This window comes from Parambassis ranga, chromosome 2 (genome assembly GCF_900634625.1).
Source record: "Parambassis ranga chromosome 2, fParRan2.1, whole genome shotgun sequence".
NCBI lineage: Eukaryota > Metazoa > Chordata > Actinopteri > Ambassidae > Parambassis > Parambassis ranga.
This window is the reverse complement of record NC_041023.1, coordinates 29,984,288-30,011,901: the sequence shown is the minus strand read 5'-3', so window position 1 is coordinate 30,011,901 and position 27,614 is coordinate 29,984,288. Positions and strand designations below refer to the sequence as shown.

The 27,614-nt window shown below is 40.9% G+C and overlaps 1 protein-coding gene across 2 annotated transcripts in view; it reads left to right on the top strand.

The window, feature by feature from the left end:
- The window catches only part of plxna4 (plexin A4), a 193,925-nt gene that overhangs the window by 103,809 nt on the left and 62,502 nt on the right, over positions 1-27,614 (top strand). For both annotated transcript variants that reach the window (XM_028432887.1, XM_028432876.1), the window contains exons 4-5: positions 11,027-11,155; positions 20,931-21,031. In XM_028432887.1, the coding sequence (XP_028288688.1) occupies positions 11,027-11,155; positions 20,931-21,031 (230 nt within the window). The remainder of the gene's footprint in view (positions 1-11,026; positions 11,156-20,930; positions 21,032-27,614) is intronic.

Below are 27,614 nucleotides of genomic sequence, written 5' to 3'. Positions count from 1 at the left end.
TGTATCATTGGCAGCTTATTAATATTGACCCAGTATTTCATTTTGTTATAGGGTTTGATCGCACAATCTTGCTTTACTCGTGCACCATTGACTCCAGTTTGGTTAACAGATGTTGATTATTCTAAGAGAGTTGAATAAACAAAATGCCTCCTGAACTGTTGTCAGTGATTAACTGGAGCCTAAATGTAATAGTGAAAACAATTTAGGAACAAGGTTTTACATTGGATGGAACTGCACCAAGTGTTTATGTTCATTATGTCTCGCACTGCAGTAGCTAATGTGTTTGTCTGTGAAACTCCCCACAAGCACACACGTGCATGCAAACATACTTGTAAAGGTATCACTTTTTTGAACATGCTTCCATGCTTTTTTTTTTAATCTGTTCCCTTGTCTTTGTGATTATATAACCAACCATCCTGAAACAACACACTCATTTATTTATTGGGTGCAGCTATTTGACTCCCACTGTGAAGCCTCCATTATCATGCACAATACACTGCTTTTATGCTATCACATAATGCATGGGCGTGAAACTCTAATGTGCTCCCTTGATAAATCAGGGCTAATTTTAGAAAAAAAAAACCTCCCACAGAGCCAGTAAAAGGGATGAGATAGAGTTGTGATGTCTTTATTGCTGTAAGAGAGCCAGAATAATGCAAACAGCAAGGATTTCAGAATGAGTGCATGACCAGGTCAGGAATCATTTTCTTAAGTCCAGGAAATGGATTAAATATGTTATTAGATAGGTAACAAAACTCAGTGTAATATATATCACTCGCTGTAATACATCATATTTCTTTTTCTGACAAAAAACATTTCTGCCTTACAGCTAAAAGCTGGGTCGTAGCCTAATGATATATTTCTAGAATGTTATACAATTCAATGTGATGTACTATACTCATATGGGGCGATATAGAAATGAAATTGTGCTATGTGTTGTGATTAATGTGTTGAGTCTCTGGTGAGAATAAGACGGGGAGTGAAAAACATAAACGTGACTTAAGGCAACTGTCTGTTTCTTATAGGTGCCTGCACAATTCCTGACCTCAAAAATACGAGGAGCAACTCGTACTCGTAAGGAGTAAATAGGCCAGTGTCAAACAGGCATTTTCTCAATGCTATTTGCATGTGAACTCTCCCGTAAAACTAGTCCCTGACATATGGAAAGTTGAGAATAACTCTACTTATTTATTGGCAGTTCAATCCGCCAGTCAGTCACATCATCTTTATTCAAATGTTTTACCAAAGCTACCAAAAGAGAGTATATTTGTGTTGTCAAGCAAAAACAAAACACATACCTTTCAGCTTTAAAGCCCTTTATGTGAGTTTTTCTCTGTAAATATTACGTTTATTACTTTTGAAATTACTATCATATACCGATAGTGTGGTAGGCCCTCGTCCTCTGTGGCTGGTGGACACTGAAAACATTGTATCGACCAGTCACTGCGTGTATTGTTCCATTCCATCACAATTGGGCTTCATGGAATGCGTCCAAGCCATTTTCTGTGGACATTGGCCTTTAGTCTTGCTGCTCTTTCTCATTCTCACCATCTTCCCCGCAATGTTTCCATTATTATAGCAGTTGGTGAATCAACACATGCCTCAAGGGTTTAGTGCAGTGTTATTCTTTGCCTGCCCTGTCTGCCTCACTCTCCTTGTTTTTCATTTTCTCTCTCTCTCTCTGCCTCTCTGTCTCCCTCTCTCTGCTAGACCAGCAATGCAATTTTTCACTTCAGTGGGAAAACAGGTATAATAGAGGGAGTGTGCCAGTGTGTTTAATAAAGGAATAAAGGCAAAGAGGAGAGATGAGAAAGAAAAAGGAAGCGCCCTTGGGGCTGAAAACAAGGGAATATACACGCGCAGACACATGCACTAGTACACACAAACACACTTGCACAGACAACGAGGAAGGAACACAGAAATTCGCACCTGCTTATCTCTGAGGAATTGGTTGTGAGGTGCTTCTCTATTTAATTAGAAACTTTGGTTGGAACCTCATAAATCACTACAACATAAAACTGAAGGGGAAGCAATGAATGCCTCCTGTACACACACACACACACACACACACAGGTCTGAGAGGAAAGACTATTGATAATTTATGAATTCATGAGTATGTGTGGTCTTCAGCTGCAGTCAGTGATCCATAGATTTAATATGTGTGCGTGCTTGCTTGATTCCAGATTCTAATACCGGAGAAAATGCCTAAAAAATGTGTGATTCATCATCGTCACCTTTTTTTAAAAGATTCAAAATTCTTTTTACAGCATCGTATTACAGGACTCTGTGATTACACCTAACCTGACTCGAGACAGAGATAGTGCTGTGTGGAGAAATGGAGCACCAGAGTGCAGAAAGGTCATGAAGTGTATGTGAAGTGTGCCCGAGTGTTTGAACTCCAGGTGTGTGTGTGTGTGTGTGTGGTGTGTGTGCAAGGGTATGCCTGTGTCTCCAGAGTTATTTTGATGGCAGTATGTGGTAACAGGATCCAGGGTGATGTCGGCTCTCAGACAGCGTCTGGCTCTCAGCTCCCCATCTATTATTCACACACCTGCATACACACTCAGATACACACCTTTCTTACTCTTTACTACACTTACACTTTCTTTTTCATTCTGTTAAATGGTTAAAAGTTCAGGATTGTATTGTCTTTCCTGGTGTTTTCCTTACAGGTGTATGAGTACATGTTTGTGTCTATTTATGTATTTGTGCTTATCTCCCAGAAAACCAGTCACACGTTTGAAGTCAATGAACTGCTCTGTTTGCCCTGGTAAACAAGCTGAAAATTAGTATTGACCAGAGAAAAGAGGACAGACTGATAAGCAGTAAAAAGAAGGGAGATAGATAACCATTAAAACAAAGCACGGCCTGGTAAAAAAGGGACAAAAGAGTTCTCAAAGTCATTACTTCACCCTGGCTAAAGTTGATCAGAGCCTGTCATTGGATCGTTATCAGACCCAGACATCTTTTAGGGGTTGTGGCCCTTCTTCACCACTTTGGTTAGACATGTTGCTGATTGACATTTATGAAGAAAAGACTATAAAACCTTTAGGATGAAAGAGTGTTTGTAAGTGATAGCTGATCAAAGTCTGTCATTGGACCTTCATTTAAAAAAAGACTTGTCTTCTGATGAGCTTATCTGTTTTATATAAAATGGATCTGTCAATTTATTATCATTGATCATGATGATGGATAGATTAGGAAGCAGGATGTATTTAAATAATGTAAATGTATTTGTATTTGTATTTAAAGTGACAAATCCGAGTGCTGCTAATAATGTCCAAAACATTCTTGATGACTGGATCAAAGCTTGTTCATAATCATAAATCAGAAACATGGTGTTACTGTAACAATCCACCACAGCTTACAAACTGAAACTTATAACACACATTGGCAGCAAAAAGGAAATAAGGAAGAGTATGATGTATGTGTGATGAAGAGTAGGAATATTTATTTTCCTCTCCTCTTCATCCTCTTCTCTAACATCAAAGCCAGCCAGCTCTTGCTCTGCCATATGCCCAACTTCCTGGGTCCTGCAATTCCCAAAGGTGTGGACAACGCACATACATCCTATCCTTGTTTGTGTGTGTTTCTCTGCTCACACACACAACACAGGCTCTAAATATCATTGCGAATGTGTAGCAATATAACAGTGTGGCGACACTCTTCCTAACAGACTATATCCATAGCTGAGTTTGTACATTGCTGTGATTCCTGATTTGTGGTGCCCTCTGGGGAGTCTGTTGACTTCATTAATGGCTCCCAAAGTCTTTCAGTTCTCACACAAACTGCCTCTGGTCAACAAAAAAATTTAATGGGGTGCACGTGGCTCTGTAGCACTGCTACCAGGTTGCATCACTAATAGAGACACAGGTGGCGACATGCCCTCAAATTATGCCGTTGCCTCTGTGGGGTTCTTAAGACCCAGCCAATAGCTGCTACAGCAGTTGTGGGAACAGCAGCTCTTATCACTGTGGTAACAAAGGAAAACAGTGGAGGAAATAATTGGTTTGAAAGAGTAATCTGTGCATGTTTTTTCTTAGCCTGTCTGTGCTAAATAGGGTCTGTCATGTGATCTTTACCTCTGCCATACTTTTAAAGAGTCGGTAAAGGTAATAGAGTGATGTATATTGCTAAGGAAATACAGCAGCTTCTCTGAAAAATTGACACCATCTGTAATCATATACAAACCGGCTTTGCAGGGAGAAAAGAAAGTGCTAAGACTGGAAGGCTTCTTATTTCTGGTTGCATCTGATAGCAGAGAGGGAAGAGAGTTTCAAGCTAACAAGGAAGAGAAATTTCAGAGCAAAAGGGAAAAATCAAATTAGAGAAATTGAGTGAGTTGTTTGAAGTCAAGAGGTCACAAATGTTCTCGAGACTGAGCTGGCCTCAAGCCTGCAGGAATTCCAGACAACCTCGTGGCTTAAAGATCGGAAGAGAACGGCAGAGAGAGAATGGGAAAACTGGCACAAGTACGAGCAGTGGAGAGAAATGAGCAACAAAAGCTGAGCTGTGAGCCCCCTGCCTGGTCACAGTGCTCCAAGGCAACTCTGCAGTGAAGGCAATGATAGCAGGGAGACCTGTCACTCACCCTTTGAAGCCATAGGGGAGATTGAGGGAGGAGAGGCGAACAGGGGGAGAAATGAGTTAGAAAGCCTCCAGACACTTGTCCCCTTTCACGTCCAACACCATCATCCCTCACAATAACATTCTTGTCCTTCTCTTCTCCTCTCTCCTTGCTGTTTCTGTCTATCTCTCAGCAGGGGGTTAAGGTTAGATTATTAGGCCGAATGCACCTGCAGGCGAACATGTACCACACCTTTTAATGCCACAACGGTCACTCACCGATCCAGGGGTCCCCCTGTGGCTCTTTCTGCTATAGTGTCAAATCCCAGGTGTGAGGTGGTCAGAAAATATTTACTGGAGCAATGGCAAAGAAAAGTGCACCTAAGGCACATGCACTTACCTTAATATGTTTCTCATTTTGAAACACTGTATTACTGCTGATATGTAAATTAAAATGAGCATGGTGTACCAATGTCCACACATGACTGATAACAAGGCTGATAAGCATTTTTATATATACCATATGTAAATCACTGGAATTACATTGTTGCTGGGATTAGATTTACAAAAACAGCTTTATAATCCATCCTTTATAACTTTTTTGGAAAAAAATATAAGATTCAAGCAACAGTATCTACAGAAGATTAGCCTCAGTAAGTCAAAACTCCGCAGGAGGGTCATTGCTGAGGTCATATTTCTGCACAGTTTTGACACTGACAACACAGATCTTTGTAGTTACTTCCCCGCTAACAATGACATTTCCTTGATTTGCGCCCACAAAGCACCTCTCCTCACAGTGCAGGCATCGGGGGGAAAGGCATTAATTAAAATCCTGCTGTGTAGCAGATATGCATAATTGCAAACATAAAACAGAGAATAGTGAATTAAAGCATAGAATGAGTTCAGTTCCACTCTGTGGGGTTTTTTTGCCCACTCATCCTCCTATAGAGAGAGGAGTTGAGTCAGATGGAAAGAGGAATTTAAGTGTCTTTAATGAGTTGAATAAATATTTTACTTTCTTCCTCATAAAAGAAAGCATTAAGAGTCAGTGTTGTACTTTTTGGACAACTGCAATATGACTCCATTGCAACTTGTCATAAAATGTAAAACACTATTCCAAACGACTTTGTAGGTGTAGAAATACCATGGCATTCATGTCATACATGTGTCAGCTACAGTGCTTTATTAGAAATGGCACAGATTTAGTGCCTTCCTTCCAGGCCAGTCTTAATGGTCACAGAATACAAACACATGTCTATCTTTCAATGGCCCCTAATAACTCCTGTTGGCAATGAATAGGGGATCTTAAGTGATTCATCATTCCAGCAGTGCTACATGGCCAGCCTGGAAACCCACATTTGTGTGCCACGTCATTGTTAATACCCTCAGATTAATGTCAAATCATCCACACTCCCCCACTAGTATTCCCTAGTCCATCTCGCCTCAAGCTATATATCGAAGCATTCAGTAAGGAAGTGAGCGTTTGTTCTGGCATTGATTGACACTGAGAGATGGAGCCAGTCCGCCTCCGAGTCCCCTTCTCTTCTGTTACACCCCACCCACCCACCCACCCACCCCCCACCCCCCACCCACCCCACCCCCTTTCTCTCTGTCTGCCATATGTTTCTCTGAGCTGGACGGATTTGGGCAATCAGACAGTCACCATTGTACTGCTGTCGGTATGAATAGAGTGCGTGGAAAGACATATTGCCATTATGTAGTGATGATACGTTGTTTCTTTTCTCCCTCGACTCTTTCACAGTGAATGTTCCTCTCTGTTTCCTTTCTCTGTCTGGTAGTTTGTCTGTCTGGGCTCTTAATGCATGTACTACCTTGCCTGGTTGAACACCTAACTCACTGCTGTGGCTTTAAAAAGAGGGTGAAAACCTAAGAATTGGCAGGTCGGGTTACAGTGTCTTTTGGCATGTGGGTCTGTTTATAATCAATATCATAAAGAAATGATAGACATGTGCAAGGGTGTGTGTTTTTGGTATGTGAGGGGTATGTAAGGCTCAAGTACAAGAACAACATTTTACCACAATTTGATCTTCTGACCAGTGAGGTTAGCAAAACCAAACTCACACTTTGACATATTGAACAGGCTATGTTCTTGACCCTTTTAGCTGCAGAAATACTGGCACAGTTAGTCAGGTTAGCCCATGAGCACATATTCAGAAGATCAATATAATTCCTTACTCTAATATTGTGGAAATTTTCCCAGCATGCCGTATGACTTTGGATGACATTCTGCTCCAGCTCACTCACCTCGTGGTGGTTGCAAGAGTCATGTCAGACCACAGCGATGCTTTAGTCAGCAGCTTATTCTGGCTTCCACTTGCAGCATGTTGGTCATGGTGTGTGTTCCAGCCATGGTGTGTCAGTGTGTGTGTGCCATGCTTAACAGACTGCTACTCTGTGTGACAAGCTTTCCTTTTTGCCACTCCAAAATCAATTCCATTGCAGGCAAGGACACAGTTCTGCAGTCTCTCTCATTGTCTACTCAAAGTTTCTCTCTGTATGTGATTCTGCCCTTTCAGCGTACATGCTGGGTTGACTGATGATTTTTAGGCGGCCAAAGTTTTAAATTGTCTGTCTCTGTTTTAGCCCTGTGATTGATTACAGACCTCACCAGAAGTAATGAACCACTAAAGGCTAACTTTATGCATGTGTAAGGAAATTTGTGTCCTAACATTTAAAAATAAAATAGTAATTCAAATCTATTGATTTTCTTTCTCCACTGTGCCCTTACATGGTACACTTATAGATCGTTCCCAGCATTGATTGTGAATGAGCCCAACACCACAGGTATTTTTGTCTGTAGAACAGCATACGTATAATGCATACAAATTATTTTATTACCTGCAGCAAAAATGGATTTCATGCAAAACCAGAGGAAGTGCCATACTTTCCATGTGCTTTTGTGGCGTACAGTGCCAACACGAGCAAACTGAGCGAGGGTAATCCTGTGGTTTTCACACCGGAATGGCTTCCCCGTCTGTATCACACCTTCTGCTAGCTGTTAGCCCCATGGAGAGAGAGAGATAGTCACTTTGGGCACATTATTTTTCATTGACAGATTCAAGGAAAGAAAGACCATCTGCACACAAGGTTGCAATTGCTTTTTATCTGCACTTTTTAACGCTGAAGCTGTTTTTTATTCCTAAATGAAATCCAATAATTGTTGCTGGTCTCTGAAGGATTAAATAGCTTTGAAAACATTTATTAACCAACAATATTTCATTTGTTCTGAATGTGCTTTTGTGAAAGATGATTTATTTGCTCTTTTACTTCAGAAACCTTCAGCTCTGTATTCTGCTGCAGTTACCTTTCACAGCCACAGGGTGGATGCAGTTTATGGCCAAGGTGGTCACTTTATGTGGGACTTTATTTTCTGTGAATCTGTGAAACACATATTTTGCAGCACTGTGGAAGTGTACTCTTAGTCAAAAGTGCCAATAACCACTCCTTGCTCTCCCCAGAGCACAGCCAGTTATCATATGAGTATCTGCAGCCAGGCAGAGAGTGTGTGTGAAAGAGAGATGGTGAACTGCCAATGTTGCTATACATGCAAATGCTTGTGTGAGCACACTTAGTTTCTTATGTGTTGGCCCAATCCATCTCTCACCTTCTCACTATTCTGACGCAAAATGAAGTCTGTCTGGCAGTGAATGTCTATTGTGTAGTGCTAATGTGATAGTAGAGATTAGCATTGTAATCCATTTAGCATAGAGCAGCTAATCCACTTTATTACTGTTGAAAAGGGAATCAGATAATATTGGTTAGCACCAGTGTAGCTGCTAATTTTAGGCTGATGAAAAATGACTTAAAGACATTAATAATGGTGGTTGCAGATGATGAATTGGAAGTCTCATAACAAAAGTGTCTGTTCATTAAATAAATATAAATGTGTAATTAATCTTGACATTTTATATGGGCAATACATTATTACTTGGGTCTTGTTTGTGCTGAGTTGACTGACTACTATACAGATGCCAGCGTTAATCCTTTATAGTTTTAAAGTAGGGCAGATAAAGACAACTGTAGTTTTAAAACCTACTAGCCCACGGTTACTCATTTAAAATATACAGGGCAAAACTAATATCACTTAGTTACTATGTGACAATTATTGTACAGTTGCTTTTGATTTAAGTCAGCCTCTCTCCCTTGTGTCTTTGCCTCCGGTCCCAGCGTGACTAAACCAGCCAGCGTTGCATGCTTGTGGACCTGCTGTGTGCTCCCTGGTGGCTCATTTGTTTTGTTGGTGGTCAGATTGAGGGATAATATACAGGAGCTTCCCCTTGAAGCCTGTCTGCTCCCTGGTGACTGTGGATCCGTCCCAACACAATAAAACTCTATATTCAGCCACTGCCATAGACCTTTGGCCTCTTAACTCTACACAGCAATTGACTCCACACTTTATCATATGCCATAGAGGTAAGCTGATACACACAGCTTTGCATGCACATGCACACACATGCTGTGTACCGTGCGCTAATGCACAGCAACTAATATTAAACTCACCCGATTGGATAGATTAGATAACCCCACCTGCTGAATCTGGCCCTGGCTCGCGTGCAGCTTTCTTTCTTCTTACCTCCTTCTCGTCTTTCACTCTCGCCTATTTGCCTTCTGTTCTTTTCTTTGCAACTGACCCAAGTGCATACAATGGTTCCCAGTGGAAGTGTGTGAGACTTTGATAAAAAAGAACTCAAGGTTCTTTGAGATCAAGGTCACTTCACAAGCCAAGCAGGAGGCAGAGCAGGAGAGGAAGAATGACTGATAAACAAACACAGAGGGAGAGGAGGGTGAAGTCTGGGTGAAAGATGGTGCCTGTTTAAAGAAATGTCATGTTGTGAAACTGGATATCAGTAGAAACAGCAAGGCTATGGCAGTATTTAAAGTGCACCCAGTGTACTTGGGTTTCTCTCTTTGATATACAATAGGTGATTGTCAAAGGAAAGTTCTTTAGTTTCTGTTGTGATGCAGGATGAAGGGAAGACAGAATTAACGTGTTTAAAAAAACTATAAGTATAAGACTATATTTATGCTACTAGTGTGGTGATGAAAAATAAGTACACGTGGATTAATTAAAGATCAATTTTGAAGCTCAACTCATTAACATATTGGGTCTGTGGTGTTTGATTGTCTTTGGAAGCCAGTCGTAAGTGTTTGAGGACCTTTGGCATTTACTTGTCGGCTTTGTTTTTCAGCCCTGTAAGTTGGTGCTTGGTCAAGACTCGGCGTGTTTGTGATGCTTTTGATTGGAATATTCATTATTTTCTGATAAATCTCACAAGGGTAAGGATGAAATAAATGTCAAAGCTACAATACTACTGACAGGCCAGGCTTTTTGACCTTAAAGAGACGTTTAGCTAATGGGGGGCCAGCAGAGGATTTTTAATGATATGCTGACAGAGGGAACACTGAGAGTATGTTGTCGTAAGCTTATTATAATTAATCATAAAATGACTCACCTGTCTGCTCGACCATCTGCTTTCTGTCCAATTATCTCCTGTTTGTGCCTGTCACCTGTGAACTCTTAAGTGCTGAAGTGCACAAAGAACTACCAAGAGTCATCACAACTTTAACAAGACTTGGTTCACACCTGTCTACAAGTCCACAAAGGACTTGTAGACAGGTGTGTATGATTGTATACCACTGGGTGCTGAAAGTTGCTTGGGTAGGTATGTGTTAGCAGTAAAATTACAGCCAGAGGAACAGATTTGGAAAGAATCATTTGGAACACACCCTAAATGTGTGTGTGTGTGTGTGTGTGTGTGTATGAGAGACGATGTAAGCAGATGTTCTGGCACAACCCACATCACTTCCATCACATCACCAAAGGTGCACAGGGCCAATTCCATACACTTTCTGCTGAGTAAACCCACCTAGAGGCTCATAGGCCACACCTCTTGCCCAGATGCCTTACTGTCATAATCACTTTTAAATGACTCAAACTGTGATCAAGGATGTGCTTCTCAGATACAGCACTAAAAGCCATGATGCATGGGGAAAACCCTAAAGCAGTATCAGCAGTATCAGTATGCACTGATCCAAAGGTGAAAAAAATACCTTTTTAATGATCCCTTAGTTCCTGTTTGCACAGTTTGTTGTCCTTGGTGACAATAGATTTCCTCTGGATGGCATCAGCAGTCTTTGTACCTCATCTCTTCTTTATTTGCATGTTACCTCTGGGATAGTGTGAATATAACCACACCAAATCACATAATCATTATAGTGGCTTATTATCTAAGACAATGAGGGAATTTGTTACTATTTGCACTTAATTCAGGCAGTTAAGCTGTTCACAGTTAGATCTGATTCCACAGACCTAAATAACAACAATAACAAGAAACAATGCAAAAAGTCACCTTGTGTTAGGTTTAAAATGTTTTACTAATTTACTGGGAATGTGTATTAAATATACTAACTTTTGAATGACCTTCTGTCTTCTTTCCAGATCCGGGTTGATGGATCCTCACGTGCTCTTCAGTATGAGACTGTGCAGGCTGTGGAGAACGGACCCATCCTCAGAGACATGGCCTTCTCTTCTGACCACCACTACCTTTACGTCATGTCTGAGACCCAGGTCAGGCACAGAAACAAATGCATACATCAAAAAGTCCTCAATATCATAACCACTGGAATCTATCATTTTCTTATGTCAGGGTATATGTATATATAACCTTTGGTGGGTGTGGCATAGAGGAGTTCATTACAGCCTTCCTAGAGGAGAGAAAGAGATTAGATGGACCATTGGATGCTTTGGCCACATCTTTTTATAGCAACAGATTGTGAGGTTGGAGCCAGAGCGAATAAATGTGTTGAATAATAGGTAGAGAGGAGAGTGGCTCTACTTGCATGTGTGTTTGCCACTGTGTATGCTCATGCACGGACAGATTCGCACATATACACTCTCTCTCTCTCTTTTAGTACCTTTGATGACATGGAATGTGGAGCAAAATAGCTGCACTCCGTGTAATGGACACAGACACACAGACTGTGAACACCTCTATTTGAGGCAAAACCTATCTAAAATAGCACTGCACAAAGTCACACTGCACACTGTGACTGTCTTTTTATATTCTACAAGCATGGCCATGGCATGCTGTTGTATTATATGTTATATGCATGTTAGGTAGCTACTTAGGATATATGTTGAGCTAATAGTGTTTCACAAATCTCTCTCTTGCAGACTGACTCTTTGACTAAACAAAAAAAAGTAAAGATATAGCATTAAACAATATAATTTAAGAATTGCACTTAAAAGTAGGCCGTAGTTTCATGACTGTAACCATAGCATCCTCACTTTAAACAGGCACTATTAAAATAATAAGATCATGGAGGCCAAACCAAGCTGCCAGTGTATCTCTTCCTCTGTTCATTATTAATGTGACTGTTGGAAATAATATTGCAAAAGCTCTGAAGTACAGATAATATGCATATCATGCCCCCTCTCCCTCCTCTTTATCTCATGCCACCCATAATCACAGAGGGCCACTGTTGCTGTTGTTGGCATCAACAGTCTAGATACCCCCTGTACATTGTCTGCAGCTTCCAGAGGATTATTAGACCTTTTCTGGCACCATGAAGGCATCAGTATTTACTAATGTGCTGCATTCTGTTTGTTGTGTGTAAATGCTGGGACATTTTAAGTGCCCAGATTATTGTGATAACACTTTAAATATCAGACAGACAGTGAGTCGAAGGTGCCCTTTTAAATGCAGCTCTCATTGCCTCTCATGAGGACTCAGTCAGTCCATCTGCAGAGATGGAGAGAGAGTGGGAGAGGAAGGGAGGGAGACACGAGTAAGCTGAATAAGGACATTTAGGATGCTATTTGTCATGGCATCCAATTACTGCTCTTCTGTGCAAATCTGTTAACCAGCAATGTGAGAATTTGTTTTTCTCTCTTTTGGATTGCAGTGCATGTAATTGGGCTTATAAAAGATATTACAGAATAACAAATGAATTATTAGGAATACTTAATTTCCATTTCTTGCCATTATATTAGATTCCTTTATGTCTCACTGTTATTGCCCAACATCGTGTTACAAATTTAGCATTTTTAATTTGCATGCCAATTAGCTTATATTGAAAAAAGCAGAGTGAGGGTTTTTTGTCCACTTGTGTGTGTGTATGTGTGGGGCTGTTGTAATTAGTCTATTAGCCCAGTTACAGGGCTGACCTCCACTAACTGTTTAGGAAGGAGCATTTGGGAATTACCATACACACAAATAGAGCAGCAGTTAATGAACACAGGAACAGATCCCCACAGAAAAATACACTCATAAACCCAGTGTACAAACACACAGACATCTTTGTGGGCTAAGTGGTTAAAGAACAAGATAAGATTGAGTGAATTAATATCAGAGTGTATAGCTGCACTGATTCACTAAAAGCCTTTATAATGTTAAACTGTTTGATAATCAATCCTTTGTCTTTTTGACTGTTATGTTTATTTTATTCCATTGCATAAGTATTGACATTAATTGAAATTTATCAATGCTATTGCCTCAAGACAAAACTGTTTATGATTAAAGGCCTTTACTGGTCCCAAAATCTTTAGAAATCCAAAGACAAAATGGCAGCAAACAACAAAATTTTGCTCTTAACCTCAAGAAGTTCAAAGAGCATGTTGTGGCCATCCAAGAATACAGAAATATTGACTCCAGGGCTGCATCGTTGAGATAGTTCAGAATAACCTCCAACCGTACACACATGCACATTTCCAATCCCCTGCGTTGGAAATCACTATTAAAGCAGCAGAGTTGGTCGATAGCAAAAGGCCACCTGCTGGTTTTGGGAACCTGGGATCCACACACTCAGGGAAGAGTGTGATATTTGGAATGAAGCAGAAATACACACAGTGCGGCGCACGTGATAGAAAGACAGAAGCAAAGGTGCCCACAAGAGGCTGAGAACAAAAGTGGTCGATACCGCTCATCCCATGCTGTTTGTTAGCCTTGCTCCCTTTCGGATTGGTGATGCCAGTCATGGGGTGGACAAAAAACCTGAACACTTCTAGATCCTGTGAGTTTGCAACTGAGCAGAGAAGGTCAAATGCTAATGCTGGCAGATAGACAGTGGTATTGAAGAACAAAAAAATGACACAATAGATTACATAAGGATGCCCTAGTGATTAGACCAAGAAAGATGTATGGTGATGCCTGAAGAGGGTCTAGGTGCTCATATTTCTGAACCATTCAGCTGATGATGAAAACAACCTGTGCAAATTTGAGAAAAGACTTTTAAACTTGTAATTATAAACACTAAACAAAACCAACCTTTGCCTCACTCAATCATCACAGAGTGAGTTTAAGATAATACAATGATTACTCTGTCTTTGTTTTTTATCAATCAACACATTTATATATTATTAATCTAGCTAAAAATGTAATTTTCTGTGAGAATTGTTATTTGAATTGTCTCCCTCACAAAGTCAATTTGATTACTCAGCCTCTATGCTACACAGATGTCACACTCATAATGTATGACATATTCTGCTTGTGCTGCATAAATAAAACAAAACTATTAACTATAATCATTTGTAAATAAATTACAATGTGGTAGGACAACTGCAACATGTTCACATAGAAGTATATATCCAGCTTCAGTCATGGTATACCCTGCTTGCCTGTGTCAAATTATACACTTATTAGAGAAGAAGGCTACAAACAGAAACACAAATGATCATCTCTGCCTTCTAATCATTGAATTTTTGTCATTGGTACCTTATTTTTTCTGTCTTTCCTCCATCCTGTGACTGTCTGGTTTGTTTTCCTAACAGGGTTATAGACTTTTTCTCCTACAACCCTTATTCTCTTTTAAGAGGATTTGGAAGGCGAATGAGGATTCAGCCTTTTTTCTGTAATCTTGCTGCTCTTTCTTCATCTCCTTTCTCTCCACCTTTATTTCCTCTCTATCCCTCTCTGACTACCCATTGTCATTTTTACCATACGCCATCCCCCACTGCTACATTCCTGAAAATGTTCACCCTATTCTTCACTAGCAGTGTAATCTGCCATCCCTTCCCTCTCATTAATTCAGTGATTGGGTGTACTCTAATGGGATATTTCTCTTTGTCACACACACCAGCCATCCTATTAATGGGTTAAATAGATGCTCTCCTATAAAGAGGACAGTGTGATTATGAATGTTAGGTTTGCAGTTTGATTGACAAGGGCAGGTCAATCCCACTGTTAATATGAGCTGTTACCATAGTCCACTGCTGTGTTACTATCATGTTAACACTGGTTGATCTGTCAGACACATCTGGGTACAACTGGCAGGAGGAGAGAGGCGGTATCAGTAGATCTTAGGTCATTAATAACAAATATTAGTGCAAATCACACTGCAACCATTTTAAAATGTGCTATAAATATATTCATCACCTCTTGAAGTGATGAATAGTTACTGACACAGATATGAATAATTTATAGAATTTAATGCACTGGTTCTTCCTTTTCCATATTTAACAAAAAAGATTGCCTACAAAATAGGTAACATGAGTATAAAAAAGTCATAATTATTTTTATTACTGTTGTGTGTCTAGCTAACTGCCTCCAGAAAGAGCTCATTACTGTCAAAATGATGTCCACTGAGCACATTTTTCATCTTGGAGATGAGGTACCAAATCAGCAGTTTTAGGGCTGCAGTAGGATAAGTTCAAATCTGGATTCTGACTATAAGGGTGGGCTGGAGTGCTGGCTTTTCTTAGTCTCAGAGGACACTCTGAGTTCTTCCACTCTTGTAGTAACACAAACCCTTATCTGTGGTCACCAATTGCTGAAGAAACCTCTTAAGCTTAAATCAAATAAAGCCCTTCAGCGTGGACTCAAACATGAGAAAGACCTTTTTCTAAACAGGATTTTACTAGCAGAGCATGTTACCCCGTAGTTGGCTTTGCTTAGACTTGACATGAGTTTGAGGGCATTTGGGAGCCATTCAAGCAGCTCTTTGTTTGTGTCTTAGTCATTCAGCCCATCCTTTGGTGTTCCCATAGTCATACAATTACCCTACAGCCACCCAGCCAAATCATCGACTTACCCTGGCAGCTGCTGAGTCGAAGGTTAGATTCTATCTGCCATGTTCCTACATGGCTTTTTTCGTAGGTATGTGATTTTCACAACACATACAGTACCAAGGCTTTATGTTCAGCATAAACTGTTGCTGCAAAGTGCTGTGACTGCCTCTCTCATTGTGCTAAATAATTTATATTCAGTATAGCAAATGCAGATCTGTAAGTGTGAATTATTGAAAATGTGTACTATGGTGGGGTTAGATCGTTCAAAGTCAAAATGCTTTTTTTTCTGTTTTTAACCCCCCTGAGGGAAATCCAACAAGCCAATTTGTGAAAGTATCGCGTATTCGCATCTCATCAAAGATGTTTAATACCAGCATCCTTTAATTTCTGTCAGCGGGAAACTTTTTACCACATCCTTTAGAGTGTGGCTTCCTCACCCCTCCAGTGTGCGGCTGTGAGTTATGAAGGTGTTTAGATGTGCATATTATGTTGTGTCCCAGTTTAGCTGCAGGCTCTTTGTGGTGTAACAAGGCAAGTGAACAGAGCTGATCTGTTGCAGCCATTGCTGCCTGACATGCTTCTGAAAAATGTCAACAAAGTGGGGCAGACAAGGTTGCCGTGAACTCTGGGCTTGCTCACAGTCCCTTTTGAAGTTTTACCTTTGTCTTCTCCCTCTTCCTCTCGCTTGCTGTCGCTCAGTGTATTTCTCAATTTATTTTCTACGTATTGTGTAAGTTGCCTTTGCTGCAAGCCCATTATTCCATATAACAGGCAGACTTTTTATAGAATTTGTCGTTCATGTGAGTCAACATTCAGCATTATCTGACAGCATCATGGCTACTGGAAAATGTCCAAGCTGTACACCCCATCTGCTTGATTCAGCCTTACTCCTAACCAAGCTGTGCCCCCAGGGCAAGATGTTGCAGCCTGTGCAGATTTAGACACTGTATGTATGTGCCTCAATGGGGGCAGCTTCATTTCCATGTTGGACTTACAGTATAATAGGAAATTACCATAATGTTAGGCCAAGTTGCACTTTGTTAATGTGTTGTTGCTGAGCTTGGCGTGCTGTGTTGCTTATTTGGTATGGCAAGACATGTCAGAGATGACAGATGGTAAAACTATAGCAGAGCATGTCTTATTCTAATCTGAAAAGTATTATTGGTAAGATACTTCCAGTTTGTTAAACTGTTTTTTTTGCACACAGGTGCATATCTGCTTTGGAATGGAAAGATAAGTGAAAATGATTGATTGCATCCGAGTCATTTGTCATGCACTGACAGTCCTGACAGTGCAATGGATGGCTTTGTCATTTAACCTGAGGAATGTCAAATGAAAACAATATTGCACTTGCAGCCACTGGCCTGCTCTGTTAACTCAGTTTATGATATAATGCCCCGTTGGTCTACAGTTGACGGATTGAGTGGTGCGTCAGCTGTGACGAGGCAGCGGCTTGCTGATGTGTCCCTCGCTTCATTTGACTCTCATGTCAATCTCTCCTCTATTCATCTGAAGAAGAGAGAGCTGGGACACAGGGGAGGACAATGAATAAGGGGAGTGGTAACAGCAAATGAAAGAGGGAATAAGTGAGCAAAATTGAGAGGTTTAGCTGAGAACAAACAGATATCTTATCAGGCATTGCCCTCGTTAGAGTGTGTGTATCATCCAGAGGTGGCTGGTGATTGGTTGTGGTCAGCAGACACGTTTCTATTTACAAGAGTGCAGTGATAACTACAGGTCAGGAAGTATTACTCATATTCATTGTTGTGTATATGAGTAATGATTTCACTTAAAAGGCTTAATGATTGTGGCAGATTTGCTTGCAGCATAACTTGAGGATATTTAATTGGAGATGACTGCCATGATAAGCAGCAATATATCTTTGCCACATGCACAACATGGTCAGCTTGCAAAGTGTTTGTTAAAATAACACGACATCACATGTAACCCAAATGATTTCTTATTAATTTCTGCTTCCCGGGCCAATAGTGAAGATAGACTGCCAACACTCTGCTGAACTAATGAACAAACTCACACCAGGGAAGAAGAAAAAAGACGAAGCTAGCCTGGGGGAGGAAGAGGAGAGATAAGAGAAGCTCAGTGAGCCCTATGGGCTGTAAAGCAGGATTGGACTATCACTTTAATTTTCCTCTCTCTGTTCATTTGGAGTGCTGTAGTTTGGCTGCAGGTGGAATCCCTGTTTAATTACAAGTGGAGGGGGCAGGGAAAGAGGAAGATAAAGAGAGGAATAGAGATGAAGCAGAAGAATTAGTTGATAATAAAAGTCTCTGCAGATTTAATAAATGATCACTTTCCTGCTACAGGTTGGCTCAACAGCCCCTGGCATGTATGGGAGGAGAAGGAAAGAAAAACAAAGTCAATCTTAACATCTCCTCAGTGGAGTGAAAATTTTAAATACACTAAAGCAAAGCTTCTTCCTCCTTTCCCCCCCCATTGGCACCCATCTCCTACAATAGACGCACATACACACACTTACTATATATATATATATATATATATATATATATATATATACACGCACACATTTGAAGCCATTGTGCCACCACCCCAAATGATCAAGTACGTCTTCATCTTTTTCCCCACACATTAAGGCATCAAGTACTTCTGGATGATCCCAGCCTCCTTTAAAAGCATGATTACATTCAGCAGCTTCCATCTCTCCCTATTGTGAAAGGAAGGAGAGTGCAGGGTGTAATGGCTGTCATTTACTCACCTGAAACAGGAGGGAATTATAAATGCCATGCTCCCCATCCTTTGTATTTATCCCTGCTGATATGATAGCGCAGTCACAGTGAAGAGACAGTGAGCTGTAATGGTTGCCTCACTGGCAGAGGCCCACGAAGAAGATAGCATGAAATGAATGTGATATCGAGATGAGAGGGACAAGGGGTGCATTGGGTCGTTTAGCCACCAAATCCCTCAATTTTTTGATAAAAGACGAGACAAAAGTGTTGCCAGCAAACGTGAGTGTGTATGTGTGCCAGATAGAGAACCAAAGCTCTGGAGAGATGATGAATGTATGATCTTACACACCTCAGAGCGTCTGAGTGACAGAGACAGACAGACAGAAACAGAGGGAGAATGAATGATATCAGGATGTGTGCTCTGGAACAGAGGACTCACATTGGCACCAGTCGTTTCTGCCCAGCTCTGAATGTGGTGTGTGTTTGTCTTTGTTTGTGTGTGTTTTTATCTGTTGACAAAACCATCTCCCGAGATGCAGGCGTCTGAGGCTTCGATAGGCATCAAGAGGTCCCTTCTATTCTACAGACTAATCCTCAGTGTGTTTTCCTCTATGTGTGTACTTGTGGGTGGCGTATATATGTGCATCTGCCACTGATGAAGTGTTAAATTATAAAGCGTTCAGATATGATGGCATTGTTTGCTGCGGTCCGGTGGTGAGGTGACAAACCACTTGGTGCGGTGACATGGCTACGTAGATGACATAAGCACACACACATGCGCAGACACAAGGAAATTGTGGTTTCATACACTTACACTTTTTGATAAGGCTTGGCCTTCCCTAGGCTATCACAATGGCCTTTTTCTTCAGTGAGTAAGAGGTTATTTAGCTGGCAGTGGGCTGCAGGAGGAGCAGGCCTGGTGGAGAGTGACATAAAGGGAGGAAATCTATCTTGTGAGATGCATTGTGCAGTGACAATCAGCATCGAGTTTGATCATGTGCACACACCATTGCTCCACTATCTCCCTGATTCCATCTCAAACTCATTCCCTTTATCTACCTAATGCAAATATACCTCTACACAGTAGGAAGGGCAAAACATACTAGCTATTTTTACTCAAAACACGCACACACACACAAACATGCACACAGATAAAGACACACAGAAGCTTAACACACAGCGATGCACCTGCATTGTCTCTAATCTGTAATAGCATGCAGGATTCCTCTTGACTTTGACAAGGAGATACGCCCCCTCTGAATTCATTCAGCTGTGTGCGAATCTGTGTCAGTGTGTGTGTGTGTGTGCTATGAGCATGTGTTGCCTGAGTGTACTATTTATAGTACTTGCAGAGATACACAGAAGATACACAAATGTAGAGAGTAAGAGAGGGAGTGATGTAGCTTTTTAGAGTGACTCCATCATGCCACTGTGTCAGTCTAACTTCAGTGACAGTATGTACGTCTTTGTGGTTCATGCGCACATGTGCTGAAATATGACTTCCACCATGGCTGTGTGTAATACTGACTTGACTTGGTGTGTTTTTATTTAAGAGGGAGAGAGAGGCTGTCAGGCAGAGATGTGCTGTGTGATAGTCCAACAGAGAGAACCGCTGTCAGTGCCAGGCTGTGCTTTAGAGATACCACTAAGCATAAGCATTTCTGATCTCTCGTTACATTCAGTCATGCCCTACATTGCATGGTTTAATTATGGCCCTTTTATACCCTCAAATATGAAATTTAGTCAGTAAAATGTGCTGTGGAGACATGTATAATTACATCATTTATATCCAAAGATGCAACAAAAAGAGACCAGTATGCATAATAATTTGATCCCCAGCACCTATTTGTAGATCTGTCTAAATCTGAGAGCTAATACATCTGAACTACATGTATTTATTATGCTTGAAAAAAAGTACATTGCCATGTTCATCCTCATCCAAAAACCTATTTCTGTTCTTTACTAATTCTGCTATTTTAAAACTGAAATAACAGCAAGTAGGACTGCAGACACACACAGGCGCTTACATCCTCATACCGTCTTACCCTCATCATAACCCAATATCAGTCCTACACTGATGATGTCGTCTCTCTTTCCTGGCTGTCATCATTGAGCAGTTTGAGTGACAGCGGTCATCCACCAATGACGGCTCATTAATCAAAAGTGCCAGCAACACCTATTATTGCAGTATGCTGTTACCATGGTTACAGGAGGAGGAAGACAGCTGAGCTCTACTTCAGCTTTGCCCCTTGCGCTCGGTCACTCGAGGCCCATGCCAATCAGTGCCAGTCAATGCCAGTTTGAATTGGCAGGGCTATATATCATAATAGATGGACTGCCGTCTCAAGTGGTCAAGTTTCCATATGGAGCCAGCTGGATGGAAAAAAAAGATGGAAACTGTCAAGCAACATTTTTATAAGTCAGTCATGATGCGAAATATTTTGCATATTAGTTTGGTGGTGTTTGTGTATGTATAACTTGTCTCCGCAAACAAACAATCTATTGGTAGTCATAGATTGTTTGCAGTAAGTGACCATAACAATATTTTTGTTATTTCCTTTATAAGTTTTATTAATCCTCAAACCTTATATATATATTTACTGAAAGTAACCTTGTTGTATATCTCTTTGCAGCTGTCGAGGGTTCCAGTGGAGGCATGTGGTCAGTACACCACCTGCAGTGAATGTCTTGGATCAGGAGACCCCCATTGTGGCTGGTGTGTTCTGCACAACATGTAAGTACTACTATAATTACCATAGATGTATATTTTTTCATTCATATAAATATTGTGCTGTCTCAGTTCTGTTCCATTCATGTGCTGAGCCTCCAACATAGTTACCACACATTTTTGGGGGTGCTGCTGTGTTTGGGTTGTTAGCCTGCTTCTTACCACCATGACGCCTGGGCCCATGCCCAACAATCCATCCCCTGCAGCCGTTAAGCATTCAGAGGCACCTCTAGCCAGCCTAGGCCAAGTCTCAGATTGCTTTCATGGGGTTCAGCATTGTGCCACCGTCCCCCTTAGATCCATTACCAAACCTAACCACTGGCATTGTTTACCAGCCCTGAAACCAGAGCCTGGTGAGAGCACAGACACTAGTGGGCACTGCCAAGGTTCTGCTGGGCACCACTCCAACCTTCAGGAGCTGACACGAGGAGAGTGATAGCTTCTGTTATTGTAGGAAACTGTTGAATGAGATCTTGGAGATTATCTCTCTTGCCACAAATGACCCCCTTATCATTACTAACTTGTCTGCTGCATTTATCTTTTTGTTTTACTATTAAGATCATCTCAATTCACAAACACCTGAGCTGCTGTCAAACCTCTGTCACCAAGATTGGAGAGGGAGATGGGAGATTTCCCACTCCCCTGTAAATTGAAAATTGGTTTCTTGTGGATGGTGCTAACCCTAGGGTAGACTGTGTGTATATGTGTCTGTGTGTGCATGTGTGGATGTGTGTGTGCAAGTGAGACTGAGTACATTTAACACCCTTATCCCTGCTGGCACTGAGAGGACATGGTGAGGGCAAAGAGGCAGTATGAATGTCAGGAGAACATACTGAAACCCAGAGAGGGAAGGAAGGTGGACAGGGGAGGAGACGGAGTGACAGATGGAGAGAATGAATGACAACATGACAAAGAGAGAGGGACAGAGGAACAGATGAGTGAAGAATAGTCTAAGAATGGAAAAAATGGGTATCAGAATGATGATTATGTATTCAGAGCTCTAGGAGAGACAAGGTATGAAGTGACACCTCTATAAATTCCTATAATTCCTATTGAAGAGAGAGAAAAAAACAGGGAACCTTGCATGAACTGATTGATATGTTTGTCCGTGTTTGTATGTTTGTATGTGTACAAATCTATTTACACACTTGACATGCTCACAGTCAGACCAAATGGGGGGCCACAGATTGGCCTGTCACACTTAGCCTGATAGAACTGGCTCACCTCAGCTCACCTCTAACACACACATACAAGGACGAAAGGGCAGGCACACACACACACACACTCTTTATTGGTGAAGAGATAGTGTCAAAGCACCAAAACAAGCATAGAGCTTAAAGTATTAACCAAAATGCTGCTTAAGTAAATCTCAAATGTCTGGAGGTTTGAACATCATAAGGCCAGGAAACAGGTTACAGTAGCTCTTGTACGTAGCTCCCACACACAAGGGATACACAAGCACATGTAAAATGCACAACCCTGGTGGGTTTGATCAACCACAGGGCTGCCTTTCTTAAAGTCTCTCCTCACTGCTTCCAGTCCCCCAGCTTGTGAATACTTAACAGGGTCTTGGTGTAATTGGAACCACCCCTGAGTGCTACCTCCACAAGGGCAGACAGGCTCTATGAACACTTCTGTTCATCTGCTCAATGCATTTGGTTTTGTTTACTTGTGAACTTTTTATAAAGCCTGCATGTTTTGCTTTTCCAAATGTAGGCTTTGAGACCTAGAATAGATTCACCTTTCACTTAATAAAATATCAACATCAAGTCACCGTTGGTGTCATAGCCCTGCTGTTGCAAATGCATAAGACTACGAAGAAAAAAAACTAATAAAGTGGATTTTTTTCATGCTATCTTTTCACTTCCTCTCTGGATGGACAGATAAAACTCAGTGGCACGAGCTGTGGGAAATCTTTGCTAACGCTATAAGACAGTGGAATAACAGACCACTTGCTGAATGTTGTGCGCTAATTGATAAGGTCACACACATGCATACTGTGTAGACATGGACATGGTGCTGCACAGGTTGAAACATCAGGCAGACTCAGGCTATCTTTTCATGATTTGTTCAAAGACAAAGCAGCCTTCAGACTAATTATAACTGATTTAGAGAAATATAAACACACAGTAATGGTTGAGGCAGGGATTGTGGGTCAGGCTGGGATCAGGTGGTTGATTAAAGCATATTTTTGATAGTTGGGTAGTACAGATTGGCTTCCATAATGGGTCGTGTGGGTGCACATCCCTAATGCATACATACTGCACACACAGTCATATATATTATACATAAACATGTCACTTTTATCCTCCGGGTCAGTTTTGCCAAGTCTCTTGAGGATAATTAGAAAATAATTAGTTGTCTGGACACATAAAAACACACACTGAGATGACAGCGCCTTGAAAATTATGCTTTGATGGTCCCCGAGCAAACTCCCCGTGTGCATCATTCCATTCCTTCCCTGTGCCCACTTTATTTAATGACATCTCGTGTGAGGTCAGCACTAGTGCAAAGCCATTAACAGGACTGATTCACAGCCTGATAGAAAACATCCCAGCAGACCCCCAAAGAAAAAAAAAACAACCATAGAGATACATAGAAAATATAGGACACACATAGCGGCACGGTTCTCAATCATTGTGTTTTTCAAACTGTAGTTTTGTATGTTTCTTTTGTTAACAATTCAAATTCTTATCATATTTGCAATCTATGGAACTGATTAATTTAAAGTGTCAAGAGAAACAGACTGCACCTTTTGATCTTCTAAGTGTGAAAGATTAGATCAGTTATTAATTGGTGAAACAGTACACAACTAGCAACTGAACTGCCAACATTGTGGATGTGACCATATGTCTTAGCACTTGATGTATAACTAAAGTTACCAAACGATTGTCGTTATTGCTGTTATTGCAAACCTTGCATAGCTTTCTAATTTTAAGCATCTCCACCTGCAAGATGTTACAGCTTAACTATCAGAAATAAGTCTCTCAAACTAATATTTGGATATGTAACGCTGACAAAATGTTTACTGCACATGGAGACATAGTGAATATTAGAATCCTGCTGATACCTCATCTTTTCATGTTTATCACTTTGTCTGGTTAAAGTATTCTATAAAAATAAATGTTCAGGCTTTTATTGGTAGTGCACTGCACCACACAGCAGCTTTTAGGCAGTTTTCTGTTTTTTGCCAGCTTCATGCAACACTTAGTGGAGAGCAAGCAAGGTAATTTACCTTTCCCACTCTCCAAGAGCACATTGATAATAGTAGGGCACTTATCTAGACTTTGGCTACTTGCATATTTCATATTATTAAAATATTTAAACTCGAGTAGAGTTTGTTCATCACCTTCTTCAGATCTGTCCTTGTCAGACGTAATTATTAACCGCAGCAAACATGCTTTTCTATGACTAGGTGTTGCCACTTCCTGTGGAGTTTATGGTTTCAAATCAATCAAAACTTTGTCATCTAAAACTCTTATTGCCAAATATGTCAAATATGTTTGGGGACACCACTATTTATTTGATAGTAGTTAAGTCATTTATACCTTAATTTATTGTAATAAGTAAATAAATATACATTCTGCAGTGCTGTGGACCAAAGAAGAAACGGATAAATATTGTGAATGATAACGGAGGATCTTGTGTTTATACTCAATGCAGTGTTATCTTGTGAAATGTTTTGCCTGCCCTGGTCTGAAGTTAGAGATATCTCTTCAAAGAAGAAGGAAAAAAATAAAAACAGGCACCCTGCCTAGTTCACTGACCACAGACCAAAGACAAAAACAATGCATCTTTAAAAAAGACCAAAACAAAAGGAACACAGAGTCTCCCACCCACATCCACTTTGTACTGGTAGGAGTTGAAGGGATGTATAGCAAGCAGTTCCTCTTCAAACTCTTCAAACGTATAGTTTGTTGTTCCAATCAACCTTGAAATCACCTTACTAGTCTGAGAAAAAACAGAATTGCAAGCTCTCTCACTCTCTCTCACTCACACACACACATACTCTCTCTCTTTCTCTCCCTCCTTCTCTATCAGCATTGCCTTTATTTACTCTATAGATCGGTGAGAGAAGCTGTTAGAGAGAACACCAGGGGAAGAGGAGAAAGGCAATCAATATTACTGGGGAGGAAATCAACAGGAGTGGATGCTGCACCTGTTTTTGTGTGTGTGTTCTCTGATAGCAGTCACACTGTCCTTGACAACCACTGACCATTTATCTAGAAAGGCAACTGTCTTCACTAATCACTCCCAATTTTGGCTTTGCATGAGTGTGGAGGTGAGTAAAGACATGATTTGTTTAATCCTGTATGTCCCATAAGATCCCTCTATATTTTTGAGCCCAGTGGGACATTTTGCATCAGATCCCACCCTTTGCACTAAAGCTTGACACTCTTCATATAAACCTGGAGGCCTCACCTGTCAGCTGAACTGTCTTGGTCTGCTTGTGCTCTCTGCTGAGATGCAGAGCCTATGCTAATACCTGTCTAGCTCGGCAGGTGAAAGAGAAAGTTTTCACTCATATCAGCCCTTCCTTTTCATCATTCCCTTCCCTTTAACTCTTCTGCCACTGACACTGGATGTCTCTGTACTCTGTCGGTCAGGAGAGAACCTCAAGAAGGACTCTTATGCCAAAGAGAGTATAGAAGGCCTAGTGTAGGAATATGCAGTGGCAGCCTTAAATGTATATCTAATGAAATATGCATTATTTATTATGTACCGCAATTTTCAGGTATTTTCAGATATTACCCTCTAAGCAATGTAGAGACACTTCCGATAAGACTGCTTCTGAACTGCTGCAGCCTCGTTGTGGATACGTTGCCTCCTGTAATGCCGGTCTGTCAGCTGTCAGTTTCATATGTAGTTAACTAGGCTGTCAACATGCCTGTCGTGCATGACAGCCAGACAGATTGGAAACCATATTTGGAGAAGTACCATTGTCAAAATGAATGTCATCATATTTGGCATGGTTGTAGAGAATATCTCTCAGTGCTCTGTGATATCAGTGTCAATTTGGAAGTGCTGGTGCTAATGTTGCAATATCTTCACATTAATAATTGGTTTGACATATCTCAATCTCTGCTTTTAGCTTGCAATAGTGGGAATATTTCTAGAACGCTGAAATAACTTTTTCTTTTTTATTTTTGTCTTTCCATCTACCCTCTCCTTATCTTCACTATCACTGAAATCACATTCCATCTCCAGCAGGCATATCATACAGTATATTGTGCTATTTGTGCTTCCATTAGACCCCTCACAGTTTGCATTATTTATGTGTGTTTTCTTTTGCATTTTGCACGTGTTGGTGTGTCAAACAGTGAACACAAAACATTTTAAGATAACTCTTACTGTCTAAGTGAAATAAACTGCTGGAGTCACACAGTCAAGGCTTAATAAACACTTAAAGCTCATTAGGGAGACACATAAAGTTCAGAAAATCACAAGTAAACACACAAAATGGCTGGTAAAACTTGCAAGTCATACTGCAAACCTCTTGTCTTCTCAATCCTTTGTATTCCCAAGACGTCTTTGGTGCTGTCAAATGAATAACCTTTTCGAAAGAGAAAAGCTAATTGGCAGATCCGTTGATTTTTTTTTTCTCTCTCTCTCACCTTTCTGTCTCTCTCTCTTTTTCTCTCACATTAATTCTGCACCACCACTACCTGTCGCTGTGTTCACATCCATCCGTTACCTCAGTAAGATCATTAGGATTCTGCACTAATGCTAATTAAACTGCAGCCTCTCAATTAGCATTCTACCAAGAACTGGCTGTTTTTGGTTGCGGCGACCCCCGTGGAAACAGCCAGAAAAGTCTGTACATTAAATCTCTGTCTACCTCTGTCTACCTGGTTTTAAGCAGTGCTAAAATGACTTGACCAACTTTCAAATTTGAATTTATTCAAAGTTGTTTCTTTGATCTTGAGTTTCTTGCATCCTTGGCTTTGCTCAGATGTCTGTGCCCAGGGGAGGAGCTCCATCCCCTGTGTATGGGCGACTGCTTTCACCCTTACCCTCACCCTCCACCTCTTGGTGGGACGTTGAGGGAAGGGAACAAGACCAAGAAGTGACAGGGGTATCAGGATGGAACGGAGTGCTGCACATCCCAGTTCCCACTCAACTGTCACCATCATAGTGTGAAGACACACACACAAACACACACACACCAATCTACCTAGCCTCGGCTGCACGCCCACTTTTAAGTCAGGACCATTGCTCACTGTCACCTATTGTCACTCCACCACACACAGGGAAGCACAGACACTGAAAAATGGACACACAAACACACACACACACTCACAGTGGGGAAGGTGTCATGCTTTTGTCCGGCAGAGCATAACCAGACAAGGGAGTGACATGAGATAGAGACGATGGATGAGAGATTCAGTGACAGCCAAAGGAAGTAAAGATATATGGTGATGAGAGGGGTGAGTTTGACAGGACAGATTATATAAATTCACAGTAAAAGGCAGCAGGGATTAGAAAGAGCATAAATGTAAAAAAAAACTCATAAAGCTATAGAAGCAGGTACTCCAGATGAGCATGTGCGGGTGAACACACACTCTTTATGGCTCATCTTGACTGTGAC